Source organism: Rhinolophus ferrumequinum, chromosome 16, assembly GCF_004115265.2.
Source record: "Rhinolophus ferrumequinum isolate MPI-CBG mRhiFer1 chromosome 16, mRhiFer1_v1.p, whole genome shotgun sequence".
NCBI lineage: Eukaryota > Metazoa > Chordata > Mammalia > Chiroptera > Rhinolophidae > Rhinolophus > Rhinolophus ferrumequinum.
Genome location: NC_046299.1, coordinates 33,397,911 through 33,422,315, shown reverse-complemented (window position 1 = coordinate 33,422,315; position 24,405 = coordinate 33,397,911). Strand labels below are relative to the sequence as shown.

At 37.1% G+C, this 24,405-nt stretch overlaps 1 protein-coding gene and 1 non-coding gene across 3 annotated transcripts in view; both read left to right on the top strand.

Annotated features, from left to right (window-relative positions):
• The first annotated feature begins 2,080 nt into the window (after nt 1–2,080).
• Nucleotides 2,081–24,405, top strand: part of MINPP1 (multiple inositol-polyphosphate phosphatase 1) — a 31,358-nt gene continuing 9,033 nt past the window's right edge. The window contains exons 1-4 of one of the 2 annotated variants that reach the window (XM_033131019.1): nt 2,081–3,038; nt 6,022–6,219; nt 11,104–11,201; nt 18,454–18,587. In XM_033131019.1, coding sequence (XP_032986910.1) covers nt 2,405–3,038; nt 6,022–6,219; nt 11,104–11,201; nt 18,454–18,587 — 1,064 coding nt within the window. In that variant the 5' untranslated portion in view covers nt 2,081–2,404. The remainder of the gene's footprint in view (nt 3,039–6,021; nt 6,220–11,103; nt 11,202–18,453; nt 18,588–24,405) is intronic. The other variant, XM_033131020.1, reaches the window with a different exon arrangement.
• On the top strand, nt 21,730–21,866 carry LOC117036516 (small nucleolar RNA SNORD17). Its single transcript, XR_004425407.1, has one exon. It is a non-coding gene; the product is annotated as a small nucleolar RNA SNORD17 (small nucleolar RNA).

The window sequence follows — 24,405 nt, the reverse complement described above, 5'->3', positions numbered from 1 at the left end:
TTGCAAATCTAAGCCATTTCCACATTCCATAAGACTTAACTCCCATTCTCCCCATCTCTTCAACTTTGCCTCCTATGTCACTGAGAAAACTGAGGCCTCCAGGCTTGAAATCCATGAATTCTCTCCTGCTAGACTAACAAATGTACACATATGTGCATCCCATCCTTCCAATCTTCCCTCAGAAGATAAGGTCTCCTCTCCATCCGGTTCAAATTCTTTATCAGTGCTCTTGGTTCCATTCCCTGCCATGTATCTTTAAGGAACTTGAACCATTAATTTTCTATCATATCTCTTGTGTTGTGGCAGATTTTTCAAATACATTGCTGCCATACCCACGACTTTTTATAAGGGAAGGCAACCCATCCATGGTCTTTGCGAAGGGGCAGCCATGTTTGCACCATGTAAATTCCTGTGTACTAAGTGGACAACGTGGACACCTATTTCAAAGGCTGGCCAGAGAATTCAGACATGGCCTGGCAACTTTTCAAAAGTGCTCACTGCTTTATGAATGAGAGGCTCATTTATAAGTGAGATGAATGTATTTTTATTATTAGGAAAGTTTTGAAATGATCTTTGATGCAGGCCTTGCCTGTAAACATCATTCACATCAATGTGGAAGTTAAGTTTATATTGTATAGTTGCTAGAGAGCAAAGCATGTTCATACAGGAGTAACAAAAACATTGAACATTACTAATGATAAAAATACTACTCATAGCAGCCTATTGTATGAGTTTTAAATACAGTATCGCTGATTCTCATAATAATCCTGCACTGTAGGATTTTCAGATAGAGAAACTAAAGGTCAGAGAACTTGGTAATGGTAACTTTACAAGGTCACTCAGTTAATGTGTGGCTGAGCTTAGTCTAGATCCAAAGCTTATGTACTTTTTGTCCTCTTTTTACTGTATCTGGCTTTTTCCTAGCAAAAAACATGAAGACACTAGTCAACTTTATCATTTGTCACCTCGATATCAAAATGATTGAAGTTGGTTTATGTAAGTATATGAACAACTTCAAATAAATAGATGAGTAATTAAAGGAAGGAAAATAAAACCAAGCCAAGGGTAAATTTAGTGTATAAGAACGTGTGCCATAGGTTTTGTAAGTAGACAAGGTTTCTAAAGATTGCTTCATTAGGACAGAGTGATGTCTTTAGGAAGACTTGGGAGCTGCAAGACTTGGTACCTCCTTCATTGGTTAATATTTAGAGGTACACCTTTGGACCAGAGAAGCACTTATGGAGAAAAAGGGCAAAAAGGGAGATGACTTACAAAGAGCAATTTAATAGTGTCTTTGAAGGAAAAACTACACTTACAAAAACATGATCCAAACTTCCTCAAATTTGGATCACCATTATGACTTAATACTTATACTTCTCCCAACTGGCTTATAAAAGGGGTTTCAAGTGGAGAAACCAAGGTATTGTTCAGTTATGATTTGAGGGTCAAAGATTCCGAGCCGTAAACAACCTATGAAAAACCTAGCTGCTGATTTGCGTATGTAATTACACGGGTGGAGAGTTTGGACTTGGAGTGGTGGTAGAGAGCATGTTTGCTTCACACAGCAGATTAACTCATATTTAATAGTGGGGTAAATCTGTTGGGCCATGACTCAATGTGCCCGAGTTATCAGGATTGCTGTCTCTACTCTCTACGCCTTCGGCATCAACAAGCACAGTATTTCTGGGATGCTGTCTCACTGATGTCAGCTTTGCTAGGTCAGGTCAAGAGACGACCAAAGATTCAGACGTAAATTTCCTGGAGAACTGAGCCTCTTTCCGAGTTCTTCTCTAAGTTATTGTATACTGTTTATTTTCAAACACTGATGGGCAAAAAACCTTGGGCTACAGGAGGCGTGCTGGGGCCAGGGCCCAGGGATCTGCATTTTCAAACAGCCGCCTCAGGTGCATCTCCTGCGGATGGCTCAGAGACTACATTTTGAAAAAGAGAAGGTGGTAAGAACGGTGCTACAAGAGTCAGCGGTTAAAAGGTGTCCTGTTTGTGCTGCTTGTTGGCTAAGGCTTATCCGGGCTTATTCACACCCTATAAAATTTAAGAAGCCGAAAGGCGTTGGGTCAGTCCCTGAGGCGCCTGCGACGAGGAAAGTCGCCCACGCTCCGGGACAGCAGAAGCCGGCTCCACCTAAGCCACAGGTCTCCGAAGCTCCACGGGTGTTTCTGTCAGCTTCACCTTAGCCACACGTTTACAGGGCTCCTCCAAGTATCCCGCGGGGACCCAGGACCCTCCGCCATTCACTACGGCTTCTGCACAGCCCAGCGCCAGCGCCGCGCGGAGAATACCTGGGAACGGGCCGGAAGCGCCCTCCGTGCCCGCCCCCTGCCCGCCGGAGCCGGAAGTCGGCTACTCCAGTGGGTACGCCGCCCTCCGGGGGCCGCACCGCACCATGCTCCGGGGTCCGGGCAGCCGCCTCAGGGTCACTGTAGCACCCGCCGCGGCCCTGGCTGTGGCTCTGCTCTCGTCGGTCTCGCACTGCTCCCACCCGGAGCAGAAAGATCGTGAGGTCTTGCCGCTGAGCTCTTACTTCGGCACCAAGACTCGCTACGAGGATGCCATCTACAAGGATGCCCACTCCGAGGAGCCGCGGCAGGACCTGTACCTGCTGGAGGAGGCCTGCACCCCGGTGCAGCTGGTCGCTCTCATCCGCCATGGCACCCGCTACCCTACTGCCAAACAGATCCGCAAGCTGCGGCAGCTGCACGATCTGCTGCAGGCTCGCCGGGCCGGAAATAACAGGGCGGACGCCGGCGGCGGCAGAGACCTAGGCGCCGCGCTGGCCGACTGGCCGCTGTGGTACGAGGACTGGGTGGACGGGCAGCTGGTGGAGAAGGGACGGCAGGATATGAGACAGCTGGCACTGCGCCTGGCCTCCCTTTTCCCGACCCTCTTTAGCCGCGAGAACTACGGCCGCCTGCAGCTTGTCACCAGCTCCAAGCACCGCTGCGTGGAGAGCAGCGTCGCCTTTCTGAACGCGTTGTGGCAGCACTGCTACCCTGAGCTGCCGCTACCCGACGTCAAAGGTGACCACCCCGGCCGCCGCTGGGCAAGTGCCCTGCCTTGGTCCTAAGTCCCCCGCCCCCCTAAATCCTCACTCCCCCCACTGCGGCCCTCAGTCCTCCCCCAGATCCCGGACTTCTCCTATCCAGCCTTTCCGAACTTCCCTATGTCCCCAGTCCCCCAGCCCTCGAGCCCCCATCCCATAGGATGTTCGGGACTTGGCTATCTCCCTTCTCATTCATTCATTCAGCGATGAATTTGGCACCTTCTACGAGCAGGACGTTGTAGTAGACTTTGGGGGATCCAATAGGAAAGGAGACAGACGAGGGCAGTTTTTGATCATTCATTCCCCAATTGAATTGTCCCTTCTGAGCAACAAACCCTCCCTTTCCTCCCTCCGCGGCAGCTAGTTCTACAGCTTGGCACACTTTTAAATACAATCTAGGACTTGATTTCTCAGGCTTTGCTTCTGATCCTATTTGGGTTTTCCTACTTAGGGATTTTTTTCAGATGTTGGTTCTAGACCTTCCTCCTCTATTTTAGGAAGCTACTCTCAAAATTACTGTTCTACTTTTTTCTCTGTTTTACTCTATGTACTATAGAGTGACCCTTGTAGCTGTGGTCCATGGTCACACGCAGTACTTGACTATTTTATCCCATTACTTACTCTTTTGCAGAATTTGAGAGGTCATCTGGTAGGGCCCATTTATTTTACAGGTAGAGCAGCTAAGCCCAAGAATATACCTTGCTGATTTGCCCTTTATTTGAGGAGTAGAGCCAGGCCCAGAATCCAGGTCTTCCTTTTTTTCCCAAATGGTGCTTCCCCCTCTCCCCCTTAGAAAGTATTTAATAGACACAGATAATAATAATAATAGCAAACACTTAGTACCTACTATGTGCCAGGCATGCCGCACATTTATTTCACCAAATCCTTACAACAGCTCTCTGAGGTTGATAGTATTTTCCCCCTAACCGGTAAGAAAACTGAGACACAGAAATACTAGATTGTCTAATTTCTTATAGCTAGGTATGTATCCAGGTCTCTTAACCATTACACTGTGTAGGGTCCATTTGTCCTGTAACTTAAGGATAACAATAAAAACATGTAACATTTTTGTGCCAGAGAAATGATTAAGTGTTAAATACTTTCTTGATCAGTTTTAAGGTCAGAGTCGAGGTGAGACATCATTTAGCCCAATGAAAAATGAAGTAGCCGGTTTGTCATTTCTCCAAAAGCATCCTTAAGCAGTTCAACCATCTCCAAGGTTCTTCTATTGATTGTGTGTCATGTTACTGCTCTGTGGGTAATTCAGTTGACTGTTGGCTGACTTGTGTTTGCTCACTTGTTGAATTGTGCTTTTTAATCATCGCTAGTCTTTTTCCATTAATGTGAGTGAAAATTCCCCACGAATCTGTTAAATTAACTGAATGTTGAAAGTAGAACATGCTTCACTAGCACAATATATATGGTGTCTACTTAAAAGGATCTCCTGACCCACCTGGAGTGAATGACAGTTTGCCCTCAGATGGCATTGTGGGGATTTACATTTGTCTGGAAGTACAAAGCCAGGGATCAGGATAATTCAGAATAAGCCCGCCATTTTCAGTCTCAGATTAAACCCTTTGCCTAGCTACTTCATTATTATCTATAGACAGCTGTTTTGGCTGTTGTGTACATCTGGGCTGTTGAGGGAGGCCACTGAATTAGATTTTGTATTCTTACTGAAATAGAACAATGCCTTTGTTTCTGTTTAAAGAGAAGTAATTAGATAATAGCAAGGATGACCACAAAAAGATGGCAGATGACAAAAATTCCTTATTTTCCTAGTTAAGATGTTTTCTTAAGAACTGTAATCGACAATTAAAGTGGGCAGAATTATCCATTGAAATGGATACACACACACACACACACACACACACACACACTTACATATTTTTCCACACACACATCCAAAGCAAAATGGTATAGCTAGATTTAATTTTCTCATATACAGAAATAGTATACTTGGTGTTCTTTTCATGGTAAATTATTGGAGAAATGGTTGAAAGTTGTGTGTTTTAAATATAACTCTGAAAAAACTTAAAAGACACTCCTATAGTGGAAGCATGATTATGAATGCTGTTCCAATACATATTTGTTGCCACATTGGGGAAGTAATGAAACTTAATTAAATTCTAAATGGAAATTGTCTGAGAGCTTCAGTTAGAAAAATAAACCAAATCAGAAATACCTAACACAATAAAATACAAAAGTGTTAATGTATTTTCTGCTGTTGTCAGTAGTTTTTGTCCAAAGCAGAGTCTTTTGTAAAGTAACACGGGATTGGGAAAGTTAATTGAAAAAATAAAATATTCTATTTAGACTTTGGCTTAGCATAGAAAACAGATTCGATCTGTTGAATTATCTCTCACCTTGTAATTAGAAACTTTGCTAATTTTTAGTTTGTTTTTCAAGTTTTTGTGCCTGACAGAAGCAGTACTCACATATTTTTGTACCTTTTATGACATTTATGTCTAATTAATTTTTTATCATTATATATTTATATATTATATGTTATATTGTAAATTATATAAGTTATATATAATATATTATAAATATGTATATTATATAATTTTTAAATTTATTATAAAATTATTTTATTTTAAGAAAGCATTCATTTACCTTTATTATGTAATATTGCTATAGCACATTTTATTTTATCTTTGATAGTCAGTTTCTTTAGTCTTGTAGCATATACTCATGAATTACAATTACATATGGGGAATAATTTTGTCTTATGTCTTTCTTGAATGATCTGTGCTTATTTCAAGCATGCCAGTGAATAAATAGGTTTACAGTGTTCCTTTTCACACTTGAAACAAAATTTTCAATAATTTTAAACTCATTTATGTCAATTACATATATAATATACCATATATGTATATATATATATATATATGTATGTGTGTGTATATATATATATATATACACACACACACACATATATGTAATTTTTTCCCTTTCAGAGATGGAGTGTGGACCACCAAGAATTAATGACAAACTAATGAGGTTTTTTGATCATTGTGAGAAGTTTTCAAGTGAAGTGGAAAACAATGATACTGCTCTTTATCATGTAGAAGCCTTCAAAACTGGACCAGAAATGCAGGACATTTTAAAAAAAGTTGCAGCTACTTTGCAAGTGCCAGTCAACAGTTTAAATGCAGGTAACGTGCCTATTATCTTTCATTTGAACTCTGAACTAGTTTTTGAACTCTGAAAATGAAAAAATATGGAAGCATTCCTTTTAAAGGACCACAGTTGATTTTATATTAAGAAAATAATAAGTTCTAGGTCAAAATTGTACACCTAATGCTTACTATTTTTATGTTCCTATCTTCTCTGGGTTTTATGTAAATTAATGCACAAGAATCTTGCATTGTCCTAGAACTTTTTTTTTTTTTTGAGGACAGAGGTATATAAAGCTTCAACTCTAAGCATTATTTATAGAACAAAAAGGATCTTTTCTGTGTTATCTCCTCATAAAGTAACATAAATGAAAAGTCATATAAATTCTTTAGCTTTTGAAACAGTTCAGAAGTACACGTTAATGTTTTGAAAGTGATAAATTTTAGAAAGTGAAAAGCAAAGTAATGTGGGTTTTTCTGAGGCTTTAACCCTAGAGATGCTGAGAAAATGAGCCGTCGTGTCTGTCATTAGGTGTTGCAGTGGAGACAAGCTGACTTCAGTTTATCATGCATCCTGAGACACTTGAGGGTGAAAGTGGCACTATTATGCTGGGAAAACATGTGGTCATCTAGAAGTGGGAAATTGAAAAAATAAGATTTTTTTTCTGTTTTCTAGGAATTATAATTGCATAGAGTTGATACTGACGGATCCACGTACAAAGATTATGGATTTCATTATATTGTAAATAAGTTTACAAAACACTAGAAGTAGGGGATGTTAGAGGAAAAAAAGTAGACTGGAATCTGTCAATCATAAAGCCTGAATACTTTATGAGAATTAAAAAAGTGAAGATGCCTAGACTAGTATTTAAAATGGAATTTTTTCTCTTTACCCAAACTGGTTGTACATTGGAGTCACCTGAGGAGCTTTAAAAATTATTTATTTTTTGGGGAAATAACTCAAGCATATAGATAATAAAGGTTAATACAATGAATATCAGTATACCCACAACGCAGTTTTGTCAAATTTTAACGTTATGCTTCAATCAGTTGCTTTTAATATACGTGTTGAGGTCTCTTGGTCCTTTTGCAGAATCATTTATCTTCTCCCTAGAAGTAGCTATTGTCATGAACTGAGCATTTAAATCATCCCATGCCGACTTTTATGTTTCTGTTTCTGTATATAAATGGGATATTGTTTTGAAGATTTTTAAACATTTAGCAATGGTATGAAAATGTATGATACCAGTCTGAAATTTTACTATAATTTTGTGTTTTTTATTTAATGTGTGTAATTTTAGTACTACATTTTAAATTTATGTAATAATTTCATAATTATATCAGTATCTAGGCATTATTCTGTTAGTGGGCATTTAGATTGTTGAAGTTTTTTTTTTTTAACTATTTTTAGTCTTTAAATGAACAAGGATTAATTGTATTTTACTGTTGGGGTAATTGAGAGCAACTTCTTTTTGGAGGCAATATAAGCATAGTGGTTAAAATCGTGGGTTCTGGAACTGGAGTATTTGTATTTACTAATAACGTATTTACTTATCTTCGACAAGTTCCTAACATCTCTTTGCCATAGTTCCTTTCTCTGTAAAATGAGTATAGGAATTGTACCTACCTTATAAGATTATTGCAAAGATTACATGAGATTAATTTATGCAAAGCATTGGCACAGTACCTGGCACACAGTAACTGCCCCAAAATATTTTAGCTATTTAAATACCTTTATTTATTTTTTAAACATAGAGAGGTGATGCCGTATGTATTTTCTGTAACTTTTTATTTAGCAATATATCTGTCTCTTAAATTCTATGTTATTTCTTAGGATGTATGATTTAATTTCAAGGTCAATGCTAGTAAACTTATTTAACCCATCATCAAATTTTACTGGTGAGGGGGCCATCCCGGTGGCTCAGGCGATTGGAGATCCGTGCTTCTTTCTCCAAAGGCTGCCAGTTCGATTCCCACATGGGCCAGTGGGCTCTCAAACACCAGGTTGCTGGTTCAACTCCTCCAGTCCTGCAAAGGATGGTGGGCTCTGCCCCCTGCAACTAAGGTTGAACATGGCACCTTGAGCTGAGCTGCTGCTGAGCTCCCAGATGGCTCAGTTTGTTGGAAGGCAGGCTCTCAACCACAAGGTTGCCGGTTCAACTCCTCGAGTGCCGCAAGGGATGGTGGGCTGCGCCCCCTGCCACTAGCAACGGCAAGTGGACCTGGAGCTGAGCTGCGCCCTCCACAACTAAGATTGAAAGGACAACAACTTGACTTGGAAAAAAATCCTGGAAGTACACACTGTTCCCCAATAAAGTCCTGTTCCCCTTCCCCAGTAAAATCTTTAAAAAAAAAATTTTTACTAGTGAAAGGGGCTGGAGCTGTTACAGTCCAAATTCTTTTTATAGGAAATCATTTTCCTACTGAGGTTTTTCTTAGTGTCTAACTCTTTCAAATAATAGCACAAGGAACATTCTTATAGTCTGGTTTTTGCATTTAAGAGTTTATAAGATAAATAACGATAGGTGGGAGTAGTTGGGTTAAGGAGGGTGAATATTTTACATCTTGACATGCTTCCAAATGGTTCTTCGAAAATGTAGAAAAATTTATATCAATAATGTTCATTTTCCCCTATTTTATCCAACAGTGGATATTATTAGTCATTTTCATTTTTGCCAGTTTGATTAATGAAAAATGGTATCTAGCTTTAATTTGCATTTCTTTGATACTTGTGAAGGTGAACATCTTTTCATGTTTATTAGCTATTTTCATTCCTTCTGAGAATTGCCTCTTTGTAACCTTGCCCATTTTCTATTGTATTATTATTTTTTTAACTTGCTCATAGGTATCCTTTATGTGTTATGGATATATTAATTATGTATTCTTTACATACATAAATCCTTTGCCTATTGTATTTTGCTAACATTTTCTCTGAATTTATTGTGGTTTTTTTTTAAGTCTCTGTATGGTGCCTTTACTTGTATAGAAGCTTATATCTCATATAGCCACATTTGTCTTTCCGTTATGGCTTCCAAGTGTTGTATTTTGCTTAGGAATCCTCTTTTAACCCAAGATTATAGTATTTTCCTATGTCTTTATTGTTTAATTTTTAAATCTCTAAATCATATAAATATTTTTGAGGCTCCAGAAATTGACCAGATATCAGAATGATCTAACAGATGCATCAGAGCCATAACTCATCATAAAAGATTGTCTAAACTCCCTATTTTGCAGGTAGGAAAATTGAGACCCAGATTACCTAGGTGACTTGCCCAGGATAATTAGTAGCAGATTCAGGTCTCATAGCTTCAGTTGTCATCTTATGCTTTTTCTTTACTAGTATTTCAGAGAGTTTTTTGGTGAAATTTTTTTCAGTCAACTCCCATCCAGTAAAGAATATGCCATATGAACTGACTTTTCATAGTTTCAGAACTAGAATTTCAAGTGTGAGAAGCCAGGACCTTTCGTGAAACATACATGGTACTTATAAGCCACTCTATTATATTCGATATTAGGATTATAAGCCCTTTCATTTATATAAGCACAGTTTTTAAGTGGCTTGCTTTATGTATATTCCCAATTAAATATCCTGTTTGTACAGCTTCAGGGAAGTTCTTCAAACTCAAAACTAGTGCCAAAAACATATAAAATCAATTATTTTTTTGCCCCGTTTTTCTTGGGAAAGACGAAAGACAGTGACGTTAAAAATCAAAGCAATGAAGGCCACCCCTGCAGTTTGACTTCTCTTCTTTCTCTGTAGCATTAAATATCACCCACTTGCCCTTGACTGGAGAGGAGTAATTTTATTTGGTACTGACAGAGGCTTCCTTTTATAGCCTAAGTACTCATTCCCTTATCCCTTCTCTTCAAAACCCACATGTATTTAAAAGTAATGTGATCAGCTAATGAGCAATGTAAAAATCCCAAATAATTTATTCTGAAATCCACTCCTGAAATCCACACAAACTTGGGCAGCCAAGTTTGAAAAACTGATGCTGTTATCAACCTCTCCGTTCTTCTGTGTGTGATTTTTTTGTTTGTGTGTTCCTCTCCTTGACCCTTTGTTTCTCCTTTCTCCTGACCCCTCACTTACTCTAACCTCTATACACTCTGTGCCTTCTGTAGTCTTCTTTCCTTTTATAACCTTCTCTTTGTACTTGCTTCTTCTTAATAGTTATAATACGAATTGTTGTGTAGCTAAAAGAACTGTTCAATAAATGTATTTTGTTATTTCTAATTTTCAAGTTTAGGACTAAAACCTTTTATACTTTTTACCTCTCCTTCTCCAACCCTCTAAAATTAACCAAATCAAGTTATGATTTATATAGTAAGCCCTTGCATTAAACTTTTTAAGGGTTTGGTAGGCAGAGGTACTCACAACAAACATACTACTTTTAAAAACAAAAAAACTTAACCGTTTTATTACCGTTTTTCAGAGAGAAAATTTTTTAGTTTATTGGACTGAAATTTATACCTTCTCATGGTTTCTTCCTGATAGTTGCACTTCCCTTTTGGGATGTAGAGAGTAAGTCTTAATTCTTTGATAGCCAAGAAGAAACTGAATAGTCTTCTCTCCAAACTAAGTACTGGGGGTGTCGAAAAATGTATGCAAGTAGACACTTTGGTCAACGTTACTCAAGCAGTAGTTCTCTGTAATCAGAAGTGTCTGGACACTGATGGTAACCTCTTTGAGCACCTCTTCTAAATGCAGAAGTCAAACATGACTTGTATTCATCTTTTGTTATCGGTATATATTGAATATTGCAATTTTAATACAGTTTTCCTTTCTTAAAATGTATGTATATAGTTTTTGTCATCCTATGTGTATCCATTTCTTCAACTGCTGCCATGGCATTCTATAGATATTTAGCCTTTGGAAAATTGCAGTAAATAGTAACCCACAAATTTTACCTTTTTTTTCAGATTTAATTCAGGTAGCTTTTTTCACCTGTTCATTTGACCTGGCAATTAAAGGTGTGAAATCTCCTTGGTGTGATGTTTTTGACACAGATGATGGAAAGGTAAGTATTACTTTTGCAGTTTCTTTGCTTTTCTTGTGTGATTTTTTTGTTGTTGTTACTTGAAACAGCTACTCAAAAAATCAGCAAAGTAGGGAACGTTAGCTGTCTTTGACTAACTCATAATTTTCCTTCTGTAAATGGAGATTGATTGTTAAGATAGGGACTTGTGACTAATAGGGGTTCATAAAACTCTAGAAAACATTCTTCCATTGTGATTTGATTTCTAGGTCCACCCAGTTAAAAACCTTTTTAACTTAACATCAGATTTTGCTGCTGGAAAGGATTGTAGAGCTAATATAATCCACATTCTTCTTTTTATAGGAAGCGAAAGCTCAGAGAGAATGAATGGTTTTCCAAATACCTATTTCTTTTAGAGCAGTGTTCATGATAAAGTGAGTTCTATGTTCTACCTGGTGATGGCAATAATTCTTCTGCAGTTTCTGTCTGCCTACTTCATATTTTTTCTTCTTTATTCATACGGCTTCTTTGTAGACTTTTAGACTCTAGAAACAGAAGGGCAGACAGCCCTCTGGTGACTTTGAGGGAGGCAAATTCTGGTCAATTCTGGCATGTTGGGAGCCAGAGAGATGGGGTAGGAGGGTGTTGTTTCCTTAAGCCTTGAGGATCATAGCAATGGAGAGAATTCTGGTGGATGATAGTAGGATGTTTCTGTATGTACGGATCATTCAGGAATGTGGGCTTTTGAAACTTTGGTCATCCCTTGCATATATGTGAAACCTTCAATATTCCATATGAAAATCAATTATTAACCTCAAAATTTAACTTCAAATTTTGAAAAGCAGTGTATTATTTGCCAGATAGAAAGAAGCAGGCTTTTAAGCTGTGAGCTAATGTACAAGGTTGGACAATTAAGTTTACGAATTCATCCTAGAAAAATTGCTGCATACCTCATTACTGAATATCACTACGGTCACCTTCAAAGTACTCCCCTTGGGAAGCTATGCACCGATGCCAGCACCTAGTCCACTCTTCAAAACAAGTTTGGAACTCTTTTTCTAGAATGGCCATCAGAGCTGTTGTCGTATTGCCCTTGATGTCCCGAATGTCATCAAAATGTCTTGCTTTCAATATTTCCTTTCTCTTCAGATAAAGAAAGAAGTCATTGGGGGCCAAGTCAAGTGAGTAGGGAAGGTGTTCCAATACAGTTATTTGTTGACTGGCTAAAAACTCTCACAGACAGTGCCCTGTGAGCTGGTACACTGTCATGATGTAAGAGCAATAAACTGTTGGCGAAGAGTTCAGGTTGTCTAACTTTTTCATGCAGCCTTTTCACCACTTCCAAATAGTAAACTTGGTGAACTGTCCAGTTGGTACAAATTCAAAATGAATAATCCCTCTGATATCAAAAATGTTTAGCAACATCATTGCAACAAGTTTGCGAACTTAATTGTCAGACCTTGTACATTTGGAGTTAAACAAGTGCTTTATTTTATTACTCAAAGACATAAGTGGCCAGCAACCCGATGAAAGGTGATTTCACTTGGGTATTGTGCCAGTAGGGGACTAGGGCTTAGCGGGTGAGTTGGAAGAAGGGGAAAGGACTTTCAATGGATGATTGCTCTAGGATGCAGAGCACCAGCAGTAATAGGTACATTGTATTTCCTCTCTGTGATCCTTCCTGAGATCTACTTTTTCTCTATCCCAAGTATCCAACACCCTTCTCATCTCCTCTAAGTGTCCATAAGTCATCACTTCAGAAACTTGCTGTCTTACCCTCTTTTGAAATGTCCTGTGCTTAGAATGATCAAAGTGAAGTGGGCACAAATAATAATTATGCCAGTATAGGTATAAACTGAGACTATGGTCACTATTCACATTTGTGTCAAAAGACCTCACCTCTTTTTTCTTGCTACCCAGATTGCTCTAGGGAAGAAAGCCAATAAACAAAATTGAAGTGATTTTCAGTATTGTATAAATAATTTCTGGGTGTTGGCAAAAGGGAAATTTACCTTTTAACAAAAGAACAACCTATTTGCCCAAGTTACTGTAGTTGTTGGAATATTTGGCACGTGCTCACCTGGTCACCTGCTATCTGCCCTTTTACTATTCTGAGTAGCTTTATCCATGTGATGCGGTCCCTTACTTCTGAATACTGACAACTTCTGCTTTAAGCCATTTACCCTGAAGTAAAGATACACATCTCAGATCATAACCAGCCTCCCTTAATTCATCCTCTCATCGCCTACTTGTACTTCCTTCTCTTTCACTATTTGAATCCCTATCCTTTCAAAAATTATACTCTCATTTTTTGTCTTCTTTTTCTTTTCTGGGAGGTAGTTTGATATACCACAAAAGCTCTGGATATCATGATCTGGGTTAGAGTAATACTTAAACTTTCTGTGCCTTGATTTTCTTATCTATTAAAAGATGGAACTATTAGGTGACACAGGAACACCCCTGTAACTGTAAGATTCTATACTACTTGTCATTTTCTTTTCCTCCCCTTTCTTTGTCAGATTATCCTTTTATCCCTTTATTGCTTATGAATGCCTCTTTATTCCCCCACAACTTAGTTTGAAAATTTTCAAATTAACAGAAGCTGTTAAGAACAACATAATGAACATTCATGTCCTTCACCTATGTTCACCAGTTGTTAACCTTTTCTGCCACATTTACTTTTTGCTGTATAACTTTCCTATTGGTGCTGTAATGAATTCAGACTTAGTGGCTTAAAACGTCACAAATTTATTATCTCACAGTTCCAGAACTCAGAAGTCCAAAATGAATCTTCCAGGGCTAAAATCAAGGTAGCAGCAAGACTATCTTCTTTCTGGAAGCTTTAGGGGAAAATCCATTCCTTGCCTTTTTCAGCCTTCAGAGGCCACCTGCATTTCTTGTATCACTTCGACCTCTGCTTCCATGGTTATATCTTCTCTGACTATGCTTCCTGCCTACTTCTTATGAGGGTCCTTGTGATTACACTGGACACACATGGATAATCCAGGGTAATCGTCCCATCTTAAGATCCTTCACATCAGAAGGAATGATGTCAGTTTGTCACATAATTGGTGATGATGATATCTTTGATCATTTGATTAAAGTGATACCTGCCATATTTCTCCATTGTGGAGGTATCTTTGCAAATAAAGAACTTCTCATTTAATTTACCATGATTTGAAAATTTGAAATACATATTTATTAAATTAGTTGCACATGAGTTTCCTTTTTATATATAAGATGCAAATAAGCTAGATTCTTTGTTTAAAAATATGAAGTCCTCTTTGATTTATATATTTCCTGTGGTTATTTTCTTTCTTTTCCAGTGATTTAATAGAAAATAATTTTTCTCTGCTTAGGACTTTTCACTGTGAAATGGGTTTGCATACTGAAATATTTACAGATGAATTAAAATGATGTCTGGAATTTGCTTCAAAATAATCCATTGGTGCTTGTAGGGGCGTAACTGAAGCAGGATTGGCCAAATGTTGATTATTGTTGAAGTTGGTTGATGGGTACACAGGGTTCATCATAGTACTGTTCTCTATTTTTTTATGTTTGAAATTCTTTATTAAAAACGTTTAAGGAGCATTTGAGATCTTGCTCCCTGGCGTATATTATCAATTTGGCCCAAATAAACTGTTATAAAATTTCAAAAACAAATGTAAAAAAAAAAACCTAAAAATGAATAGACACAAGAAATTTTGAGAATTATGAAGATATTAGATATTCAAGACCTTATGAAATGCTGGACCATGTGGGCTTCATTCAGCAAATACTGTTTGAATGCCTGCTCTGTGCCAGACACTCGATTGGAACTGAAGGCACTGTCCTCAAATAATGCCACAAAGAGTGAAAGACACAAATAAACCATTTCAAGACAATGGGATGGCTATAATAGAAGTACACATAAGGTATAGTGATATACCAAAGACAAAGCTGATTTAATGGCAGTCATCAGGTAAATCTTTACAGAAGAAATGACACATAAACTAAATACTTCTCTATGGGATAGCTTTTTGCAACTTTGTATATATCTTCTGTAATGAATGTATCTAGATTTTCGTCTCTTCTGGGGTCAGTTTTGGTTAATGAATATATCTAGATTTTTGTCTTTTCTGGGGTCAGTTTTGGTATTTAATATTACCTCATAAAAGTCATCCATATCATCCATGTTTTCAGAATTATTTGTAGAGTTTGGCAAATTTTATATCGATTTTTAATTTTTGTTTTTTTTTGTTTGTATCTTGTGATTTTTTCCCCCCACACTCCAACCAACTGAGCCATCCTGGAGGCAGCTCAGCTCAAGGTGCCGTGTTCAATCTTAGTTGCAGGGGGCGGAGCCCACCATCCCTTGCGGGACTCGAAGAGTTGTACCAGCAACCGTGTGGTTGAGAGCCCACTGGCCCATGTGGGAATCCAACCGGTAGCCTTTGGAGTTAGGAGCTCGGAATTCCAACCACCTGAGCCACCGGGCCAGCCCTGTTGTGATTTTTTAAAGCAATGCTTCCCTCTGTTTCTGAGATTATTTCCCCATTAATATTTTCATTGCTGTGTTGTAAGAGACTGTTAGCATGAGAACTGCTATCTTTAGGTCAGGGTTAACAGCCCCTAGCCTGAAACAACATAATTATAAAATTCCAGGATGTGGGCAGTTGCAGCATGGAGACTAGAAGTTCTGTAGCTTATCTTATACTCCTGGTCTCCTTGTCCTGTAGTAAATCTTATACTCTTTGAAGCTATGCAAGTCCTGTAGCTTATCTTATACTCCTGGTCTCCTTGTCCTGTAGTAAATCTTATACTCTTTGAAGCTATGCAAGTCCTGTAGCTTATCTTATACTCCTGGTCTCCTTGTCCTGTAGTAAATCTTATACTCTTTGAAGCTATGTAAGTCCTGTAAGTTTATCTAGTACTCTCAGAAGCTATGGAAAGCCTTGAAAATGCTATATAACCCCTTGGCTTTAAGTGTTTGGGGTCCTTGTTAAAACCCGCTGCGTCGGGCAGAGACTCGGACCCCAGCTGGCTGGAAATAAACCTCGCTGTGTGACTTGCATTATTGTGCGGGTTCTCTGTCTGTCTGAGGGGGACAGTTCCGGACCTTAACAGTGTAATATTCCATGAGCTGAATTACCAGTTTTTTAATCCATCTTCTTGTTGGTAGACATGTAGGTTGTTTTCAGTTTGGGGCTCTTTTGTCCCATTTTCTGATTGTTTATGTCAGGAGGGTATGACTGGTATCAGTTATTCTATCATGGCAGAGAATACGTCCATTTAATGTACTGCTGAATTTTATTTGGTAAGGTTTTATTTCAAATTCGTTAAATAATGTTTATAATGAGGTTAGTTATGGCAGTGGTTCTCGTTTTTGAGTGATACTACAGGCCTGACCCTATTCTTCTCTCTTTGTAGGGGTTAGAAATGTAAGGTGGGGGGGTTGTTTGTAACAATGACTAGGAGTCACATTTGGCACTTAGTGGATAAGAGCACAATGCTAACTATCTTGCAATGCAATTGTCTGAATTTTCTCCCCTCAGTTTTTTTGGGGGGCCAGGGGTTTTCTTTGTCCAATTTTGGTTAAAGGCTTCTATCAGCCTCCTAAAATGAGTTGAGAAGTTCTGTATCTTTTGTAGTACTCTAGAATAATTTAAATATAAGGAACTAACTCATCTTGAAGGTTTGGTAGACCTCATGGTTAAAACCAACTATGCTTGTTATCTTTTAGACCTTTGACTCTATAGTTCTTTTGTACAGTTAGTTTGGGTAACTTACATTTTTCTAGCAAAAGCACCCATTTCATTTACATTTTAAAGTCTTTTTGATGTAAAGTTTTAATAGTGTGCACATACGATTTTTAAAAAAAATCTCCTTACATCTCCTTTTTCACTTCTGGTATGGTTTTTGTTTTATTTCCTGAATAGATTTGGCAGGACTTTATCTAATTTTTTAATTTTAATTCCTGTTTTAAGTGTTTTTAAATGTTTACTTTGTCCTCTTTGCTAACTTCTTGATTTAAATGCCTCATTAATATATATCTTTCACTTTGTTTTTGGTATATGGCACTGGCCCACCATTGCTCTTGGTCTTATACTGACTTATGGCTTGCGCTTAGTTTCTCTAGGGGCTCTTTTGGGAAGAATGGCTCATAACTACTGCATAGGCTTCTCTTGTACCTCTATTGGGCTGCAGGTTTTAGTTCTCTAGTTTTGGAGTTTTTCTGATCACAAGATACATGAGTACAAAGTTTAACATTTAGATAAAGGCTACCTTAGTCACCAACTCCAATTCAAGACCACTCCACAGAGATTGCTGCTATTTATGATCTGCATCAGTCTTAGAAATGTGAACCATATCGTGTGTGTGTGTGTGTCTGTGTTTTGATAACAAGTGGTATTTTACTGTATTTATTATTCTTAACTTGCTCTGCTGATTCAGTAGTGTATTTTGGAGATCTTGCCATATCTACAAAATAGAATTTTTAAATAACTGCATAGTATTCCATAGTACGTGTATACCATAGTTTATTTAGCCATTTGCCTATCAATGATATTTAGATATTTCGAGGAATTTTTTTTTTGAGTCCTGTAAGCAGTGCTGCTGTAAGACATTGTTGTACATTCTTGTGTTCCTCTGTGAATATTACTCATACAAATGGAATTAAATGGGAGATAGAGATGTATGTTTTTATAGATTTTGCCCTTTGGAACATGTACACCAATATACATTCTTTTCAGCAACACCAGTTTTCCATATCTTTAGTCTACTTTTATTACTATTTTTGCCAAACTGGTATATGAACCAAAGGAACTCATTTTCTATCTGGTTTCTACCTTGCTAAAATTCTTAAAAACTCCTAATCCACTGTTGGCATCTTTCTGTGCTATATGAATATTCTTCTATGTGTATCTTTCATTTTTCTGTATGTATCTTTGCTATCATCTTAATATAATTTTAGAAGAAATGAGAAGTGAGCACGTGCCTTTAACCCACTATTCTGAACTGTCACGAATGCTGGAGTTTTGGCCGTGAGTACTAACTTGCTTTTGTGTGCCAGCCTCTGCATTCCCACAATTTAAATTTGTGTATCAACATAAATCTCTATGTGTCATGGATCTTTGGGGCCAACGATTAAATGCTTGAAACAACAAATGTAAATGTAAACTATGAATGCTAAGATTCTACTATACTTTGTGCAGAACAGTATTTTAAAAATGTAACCTTTACTGAATCATTATTAGGGAATCCGTTACGTTAATAAAAATGTAACAGTAATCAGTTTTGAAATTTTCATTTTTAGGTATTAGAATATTTAAATGATCTGAAACAATATTGGAAAAGAGGATATGGGTATGCTATTAATAGTCGATCGAGCTGCGGCCTGTTTCAGGATATCTTCCAGCACTTGGACAAAGCAGTTGAACAGAAAAAAAGGTAAACACTTAAAAAAATTTTTGATATATATTCTGAGTGCCCAATTAAGCTTCTGGAAAATGTTTTATAATGGGTGGTTTTAAAAATTAGATTTTGCTTATGTATTTAAAAAATAGTTTAATATAATAATTATACTGACAAAAGAATTAGATGACATATTTGTTATAAAGCATATAAACCCTCCATTCAACCCAAGAACTAGAACATTGCCAATAATTTACATTTTTTATTTATGAGTATTCTTCTATGTATATCTTTCCAATTTCCTGTTTTCCTTTGCCTCCTCTACTCCCTATCCTCTATAACTACTATTCTGCTTTGGTGGATATCATTCCTTTGTCTCTTTAAAAATTGTTTTTTTTATGAATGTATGTGTGCCCAAACAATATGTTTAGTTTTGCTTAGAGTCATATGCTTGTTGTCTTCTGGGACTTTTCTTTCCTCCCCTCAACATTAATATTTATAATATTGATCGTGTTGTATAGTCTGTGGTTTATTCATTTTTATTACAGTATAATATTTAAAAAGTGCAATAGTCAGTGAATAAATACCACAATTTATACCGTTTTCTCTTGTCAGTGGGCATTTGCATAGTTTCTATTTTTTGCTATTACAAACAATGTAGTTATACATGGCTCCTGGTAGGAATTGCAAAATGTTTTTATTTTAAATGAGAGTTTCTCATCATGAAGCCTTTGTTGACGTTGATAATTTTCAAGGTTTTTAAAAAACTTTTTATAATTTGAACCTTTGATATAGTCTAAACCCCATTTTATTTGACTCATGCTTCCATGAAAGCTTGTACATTTGCAGTTGGAGACAAAACTCATGCTGTAAAGATTGAAAAACACTGAAGATGGTGTATCTGATTGTGTATCTGATTAAGTTTTATATACATATATATAGAGAAAGAGAGGAACTTTTCTGTGTGTCAATATGACTCTGGTTTATGAAATTTTCTTGGGTTTGATGGGAGTTTAGGTAAGAAAACCAGATTTTTTAGTTTCTGCTACCACTTTTGTGGGGGGGGAATAGTCAAGGCAAGTTCCGTCTTTGAGATAGGCATCAACTTCTTTTCTACTTAGTTTTATGAATGGTTTAAAAACCCTTAGACTTTATGAGATAACAGAGCTTTACTATTTGTTCATTGTCCTCTTGTTGAATGACAATTTAAAATTGTATCAGAAAGATTCTTAAATAACTTTTGCTATTATAATTTTATACCAGACTGAAAGCGTAAATAAGAAGTTTATCGTTGGTGTTTTAAAATAAGTATTTGTGTACACTGAAAACTACAAAACATTACAGAAAGAAATTAAAGATGACCCAAATAAATGCAAAGCTGTGCTATCTTTATGGATTGGAAGACTTTGATCATCTGTTGACTGAGTGCAACCTCTATCACAATCCCAGTAGATCTCTGTGTAGAAATTGAGACGCTTATTCTAAAATTTACAGAGAAATGCGAAAGATCTAGAAGAGCTAAAGCAACTTTGAAAAAGAAGAACAAAAGGACTTATAAACACCTGACTTCAAAACTTATTATTAAACTGTAGCCACAGGCAATTTGATCAATGGAATAGAATAAAGTCAAGAAATAAACTCAGATATATACGGTCAGTTTTGACAAAGATGCCAACGTAATGCATTGGAGAAAAGGTTAATCTTTTTAACAAATGTTGCTGGAACAATCAGATATTCGTATGGTAGAAAATGACACATAAATCCTTACTTTACACTATACACAAAAATGGATCATAGATTTAAATGTAAAATTGAAAAACTTCTAGAAGAAATTATAGGACCAACAACCTAAATATAAGAGCTAAAACGATGAAACTCTTAAAAGGAAACATAAGAGTAAATCTTTCTGATCTTGGATTAGGCAACGATTTCTTAAATACAACAAAAGCACAAGCCATAAAAAAAATTGATAAAATGGACTTTGTCAAAATGAAAAACCTTTGAGCTTCAAAAGGCACTAGTTGGAAAATGAGAAAACAAAGAGTAGACTTGGAGAAAATATTTGTAAGACATAGATAGATAGATAGATATCATTAAGGATTTGAATCCAGTGTATACAGAGAAGTTACATCTCACTAATAAGGAGACAATCCAGTTTTTTAAAAGACAAAAGATTTGAACAGACAGTTCACTAAAGAAGATATATGGATGGGAGTTAAGCACATGAAAGATGCTCAATGTCATTAGATATTAAAACTACAGTGAAATGCCACTAACATAACCCCTAAACTGTCTGTGAAATAACAGAAAAAAATATATACTGGTCTCTGCCCCAGATTCCTGACATGGGCCTCCTAAAATGTTTGTCATTTCCTCGGTGATAGGAGTGTCTTTTTTCCTAACACGGCAACTAGGTGGGCTCCTAAATGGCTCCATGCTGAAGGCTGGTCCCTGGAAAGACTAACTCATGTTTAGACGCTTGGACCCTTCAGCCCTGCCCCCCGTCCTCTTGAGAAAGAAGGGCTGGAAATGGAGTTAATGACCAATTATGTGTGTACGTGATGAAGCCACCGTAAAAATCCAAGAAAGTATGGGGTTCAGGGAGCTTCTGGGCTGCTGAGAGGGTGATGTGCTTGGAGAGGGCATGGAAACTCTTGTCCCTTCCCATGTGCCTCGCCCTGTGTTTCTGTCCCATCTGGGTGTTTGTCTGTATCCTTTATCGTATTTTTTTTAATAAGAAACTGGAAAATGTGTTTTCCTGAGTTCTGTGAGTTGCTCTAGCAAATTAATTGAACTGAGGAGGGGGTTGTGGGAACCACCGATTTGTAGCCAAGGTGGACAAAAGTTGTGGGTAACCTGGGGACCTTCTACTTGAAATTGACACCTGACATAGAGGGCAGGCTTGTAGTACTGAGCCCTTCACCTGAGGGATTTTACTCTATCTCCAAGTAAGAGTCAGAATTGAGTAAAATTGAGTTAAAGTGTCATCTTTTGACAAAGATGCCAACGTAATGCATTGGAGACTCGAGGAGTTGAACCGGCAACCTTGTGGTTGAGAGCCCACTGGTCCATGTGGGAATCGAACCGTCAGTCTCCGGAGTTAGGAGCCTGAAGCTCTAACCGCCTGAGCCACCGGGCCGGCCCTATGTCCACTTTTTTTTTTTTTTTTTTTAATTTACTGGGGTGACCTTCTTCCAAGCTTCAGTTCCTGTTCTAGGAACTTGGGGCCATGTAGCCTCCAAATGCCCTGCAGTCTGTGGTGTTCTATGTCCACTTTTTGACTGTTGTAATGCTACTGTGAACATTTGTGCACAGATTTTTGAGTGGATATGCTTTCATTTTGCTTGGGTATGTGCTTAAGAATGGAATTTCTATAGAGTCATTAATTTTAACTATCAGAGATTGCTAAGGAATATTAAAACTGTACATGTGTAGTCTATCCCTGACATGCACTGCCTCCTGGATGGGATCTGAAGATAAAACATTCCAAGTTGAGGTGAGCCTGTTTATAGTAATCTGGATCATCTGCTGGGAGGTTTTATTTGTTTTGTTTTTAATCTTAAAATTAAATTTCAATTTTTGGTTTATTTTCTTATAATTTGCTTATATCCCACCCACAAGTGAAGTCCAGAGGGGAAAGTGCAACTGAGTACCCCATTATGTTAGGCAGTAACTGATAACTAATTGTGTTGTTATATACTTAGAAGCTAATGGTAAGCTAATTTTCACGCATGTTTTGTGGAATCAGATACAGTAGAGTAGAGGCAATGTGACATAATGGGCAGATTCTTGGATTTAGTTTGAGTCTTGGTTCTGCTTTACTGATGCTGCAGATTCTTCACTTAGAAAAAGGGACTATCTCACCTGACTCATGGGTTGTTGTGATAATCAAGTGAGGTGAGTCTATTAAAGCACTTAGTATAATGCGATATACAAATACGGTATTGTATATGAGAGCTCTTTGGTTAAAGCATGTCCTCAATGTCTTTTGTCAGACTTACTCTCTTCAAATTTGCATGGTCTTGAGCTCATTTATTAAACTAATTTCCTTTTCATCGGCCAGATGGAGAAAATCTTTATTCCTTTTGGATGATTACTCTTTTATTATGAATTGAAAAGAAGTCATTCAACAGTGTTTTAAATACCTACTATGATATATGTCAGGCAGTATTTTAGGAGCTGGACACAGTGATAAGTAAGACAAAGTCACTATACTTTGTGACTTACAATCTAGAGAAAATAGAAATGCGTATAAAGGCCATGGGTCATGGTGTAATTCTTTATGTAAGATTTGAAACAGTGTAAAAAGTTAAAGGACAGCGAGTTTGATCTTATAAGACAGGAAATCATTTTGGCCACAGCCTCCTTTTCTGAGGGAGGAGAGTCAGCAGTGATTGTGAAGAAACTGTCAGGTCCTTTTTAGGGACTGGTTATCTCTATGTTAAAAGACTGATTAGGGATTCAAAAAAATACCTATTTAACTGAATCAAGATTAAGTTTTCTTAAATAGGTAAAGGGAAGGAAGTATATTTAGAGACTTATATCAGATTTCTCTCAAAAACAGATTGGCACCAATTTTATGAGCAGTGCCAGAATTCATAGTACATCTAAAGAAAACCAACATATGCTTAGCACAGAGAGAACAATGGGGTTTTAAAAAAAATTAATAAACTTTATTTTTTAGAGTGGTGTTAGGTTCACAGCAAAATTGGATGGAAATTACAGAGAGTTCCGCATACCACTCCCTTCTTCACATACGCAGCCTGCCCCACCGTTAGTATCACACACTAGTATGGTAGAATAATATTTTAATAGAGTACTTTATCTTTGTATTTTTTCAGGTCTAGTCTATCAAAACGTTAACCTCTTTTCTTCACTCTTAAAATATTTTTTTTGGATTTGGATTTAAAGTATATAAGTGTGTGTATATGTGTGTATATATATCAGCAATATTTTGTCGTTAATGTTTTCTGTGAAAATCTCTTTCACTTAATTCCAAAGTTCCCAGGCTACTTTTTGCCTTCTGCATCTCTCCTCTACCCCACGTTGAGATTGTTCAAATACACAGGTTATCTTTTTATTAGCATTAAATTTAATTAACATTAAATCAGATGTCCCCCAATGCTTCTGAATAGTTTTCAACATAATTTTAATAGCATGATTTTACTTCACAGAAAAATTAAAGATTTCAAATAATATTGACAACTGTCAACATTTCTGTTCACTGTAACCAGCCCTCCAAATTCAAGGTCCTTGACTTCCAGTAGGATCTTGACTTTGATTTTCCCTCTTGTGCTATCACTACAGTGATGGGATTAAAGTGAAAACCATTACGTTTGCTATTTAACCAGCTATTGCTATTTAAGCAGCTGTGATTAGAAAAGTAGATTGAATTTACTAAAGAAATGAGATATATGTGGATTTTATTCTTCTTTCCTCCCCCACTATTTCTGTTACATAATTTCCTCTTTTTAGATTGGGGAATTTATAAGTCATTTCTCAAAAGACTTTCAAAGTAAGGTTTTTATCATGCACTGTAATTGGTCCTCATGAGATACTCCATTTTGTCAGGGATACTCTCAGACACCAAAATAAATTGCTATGAATATTTGTTACTGTCATTAAATAATTCTCATTGAGTTTTTTCTACCTTTTCACTGACTCTCAAATCTGTGGTATAGTCCTATTTCATTGAGCAACAGTAAGGCTTTTTAAGGTTGTGTAGTTCCACATTTTAACATAAGATGGCAGCATTGAAATAAATGAGTAAAATAGCTATTTTGGTCAATTAGCCCATTGTAATGGGAGAGCTGTGTCTTTTCCAGTTCTTAGAAATGTGTGCAGATTCTAACAG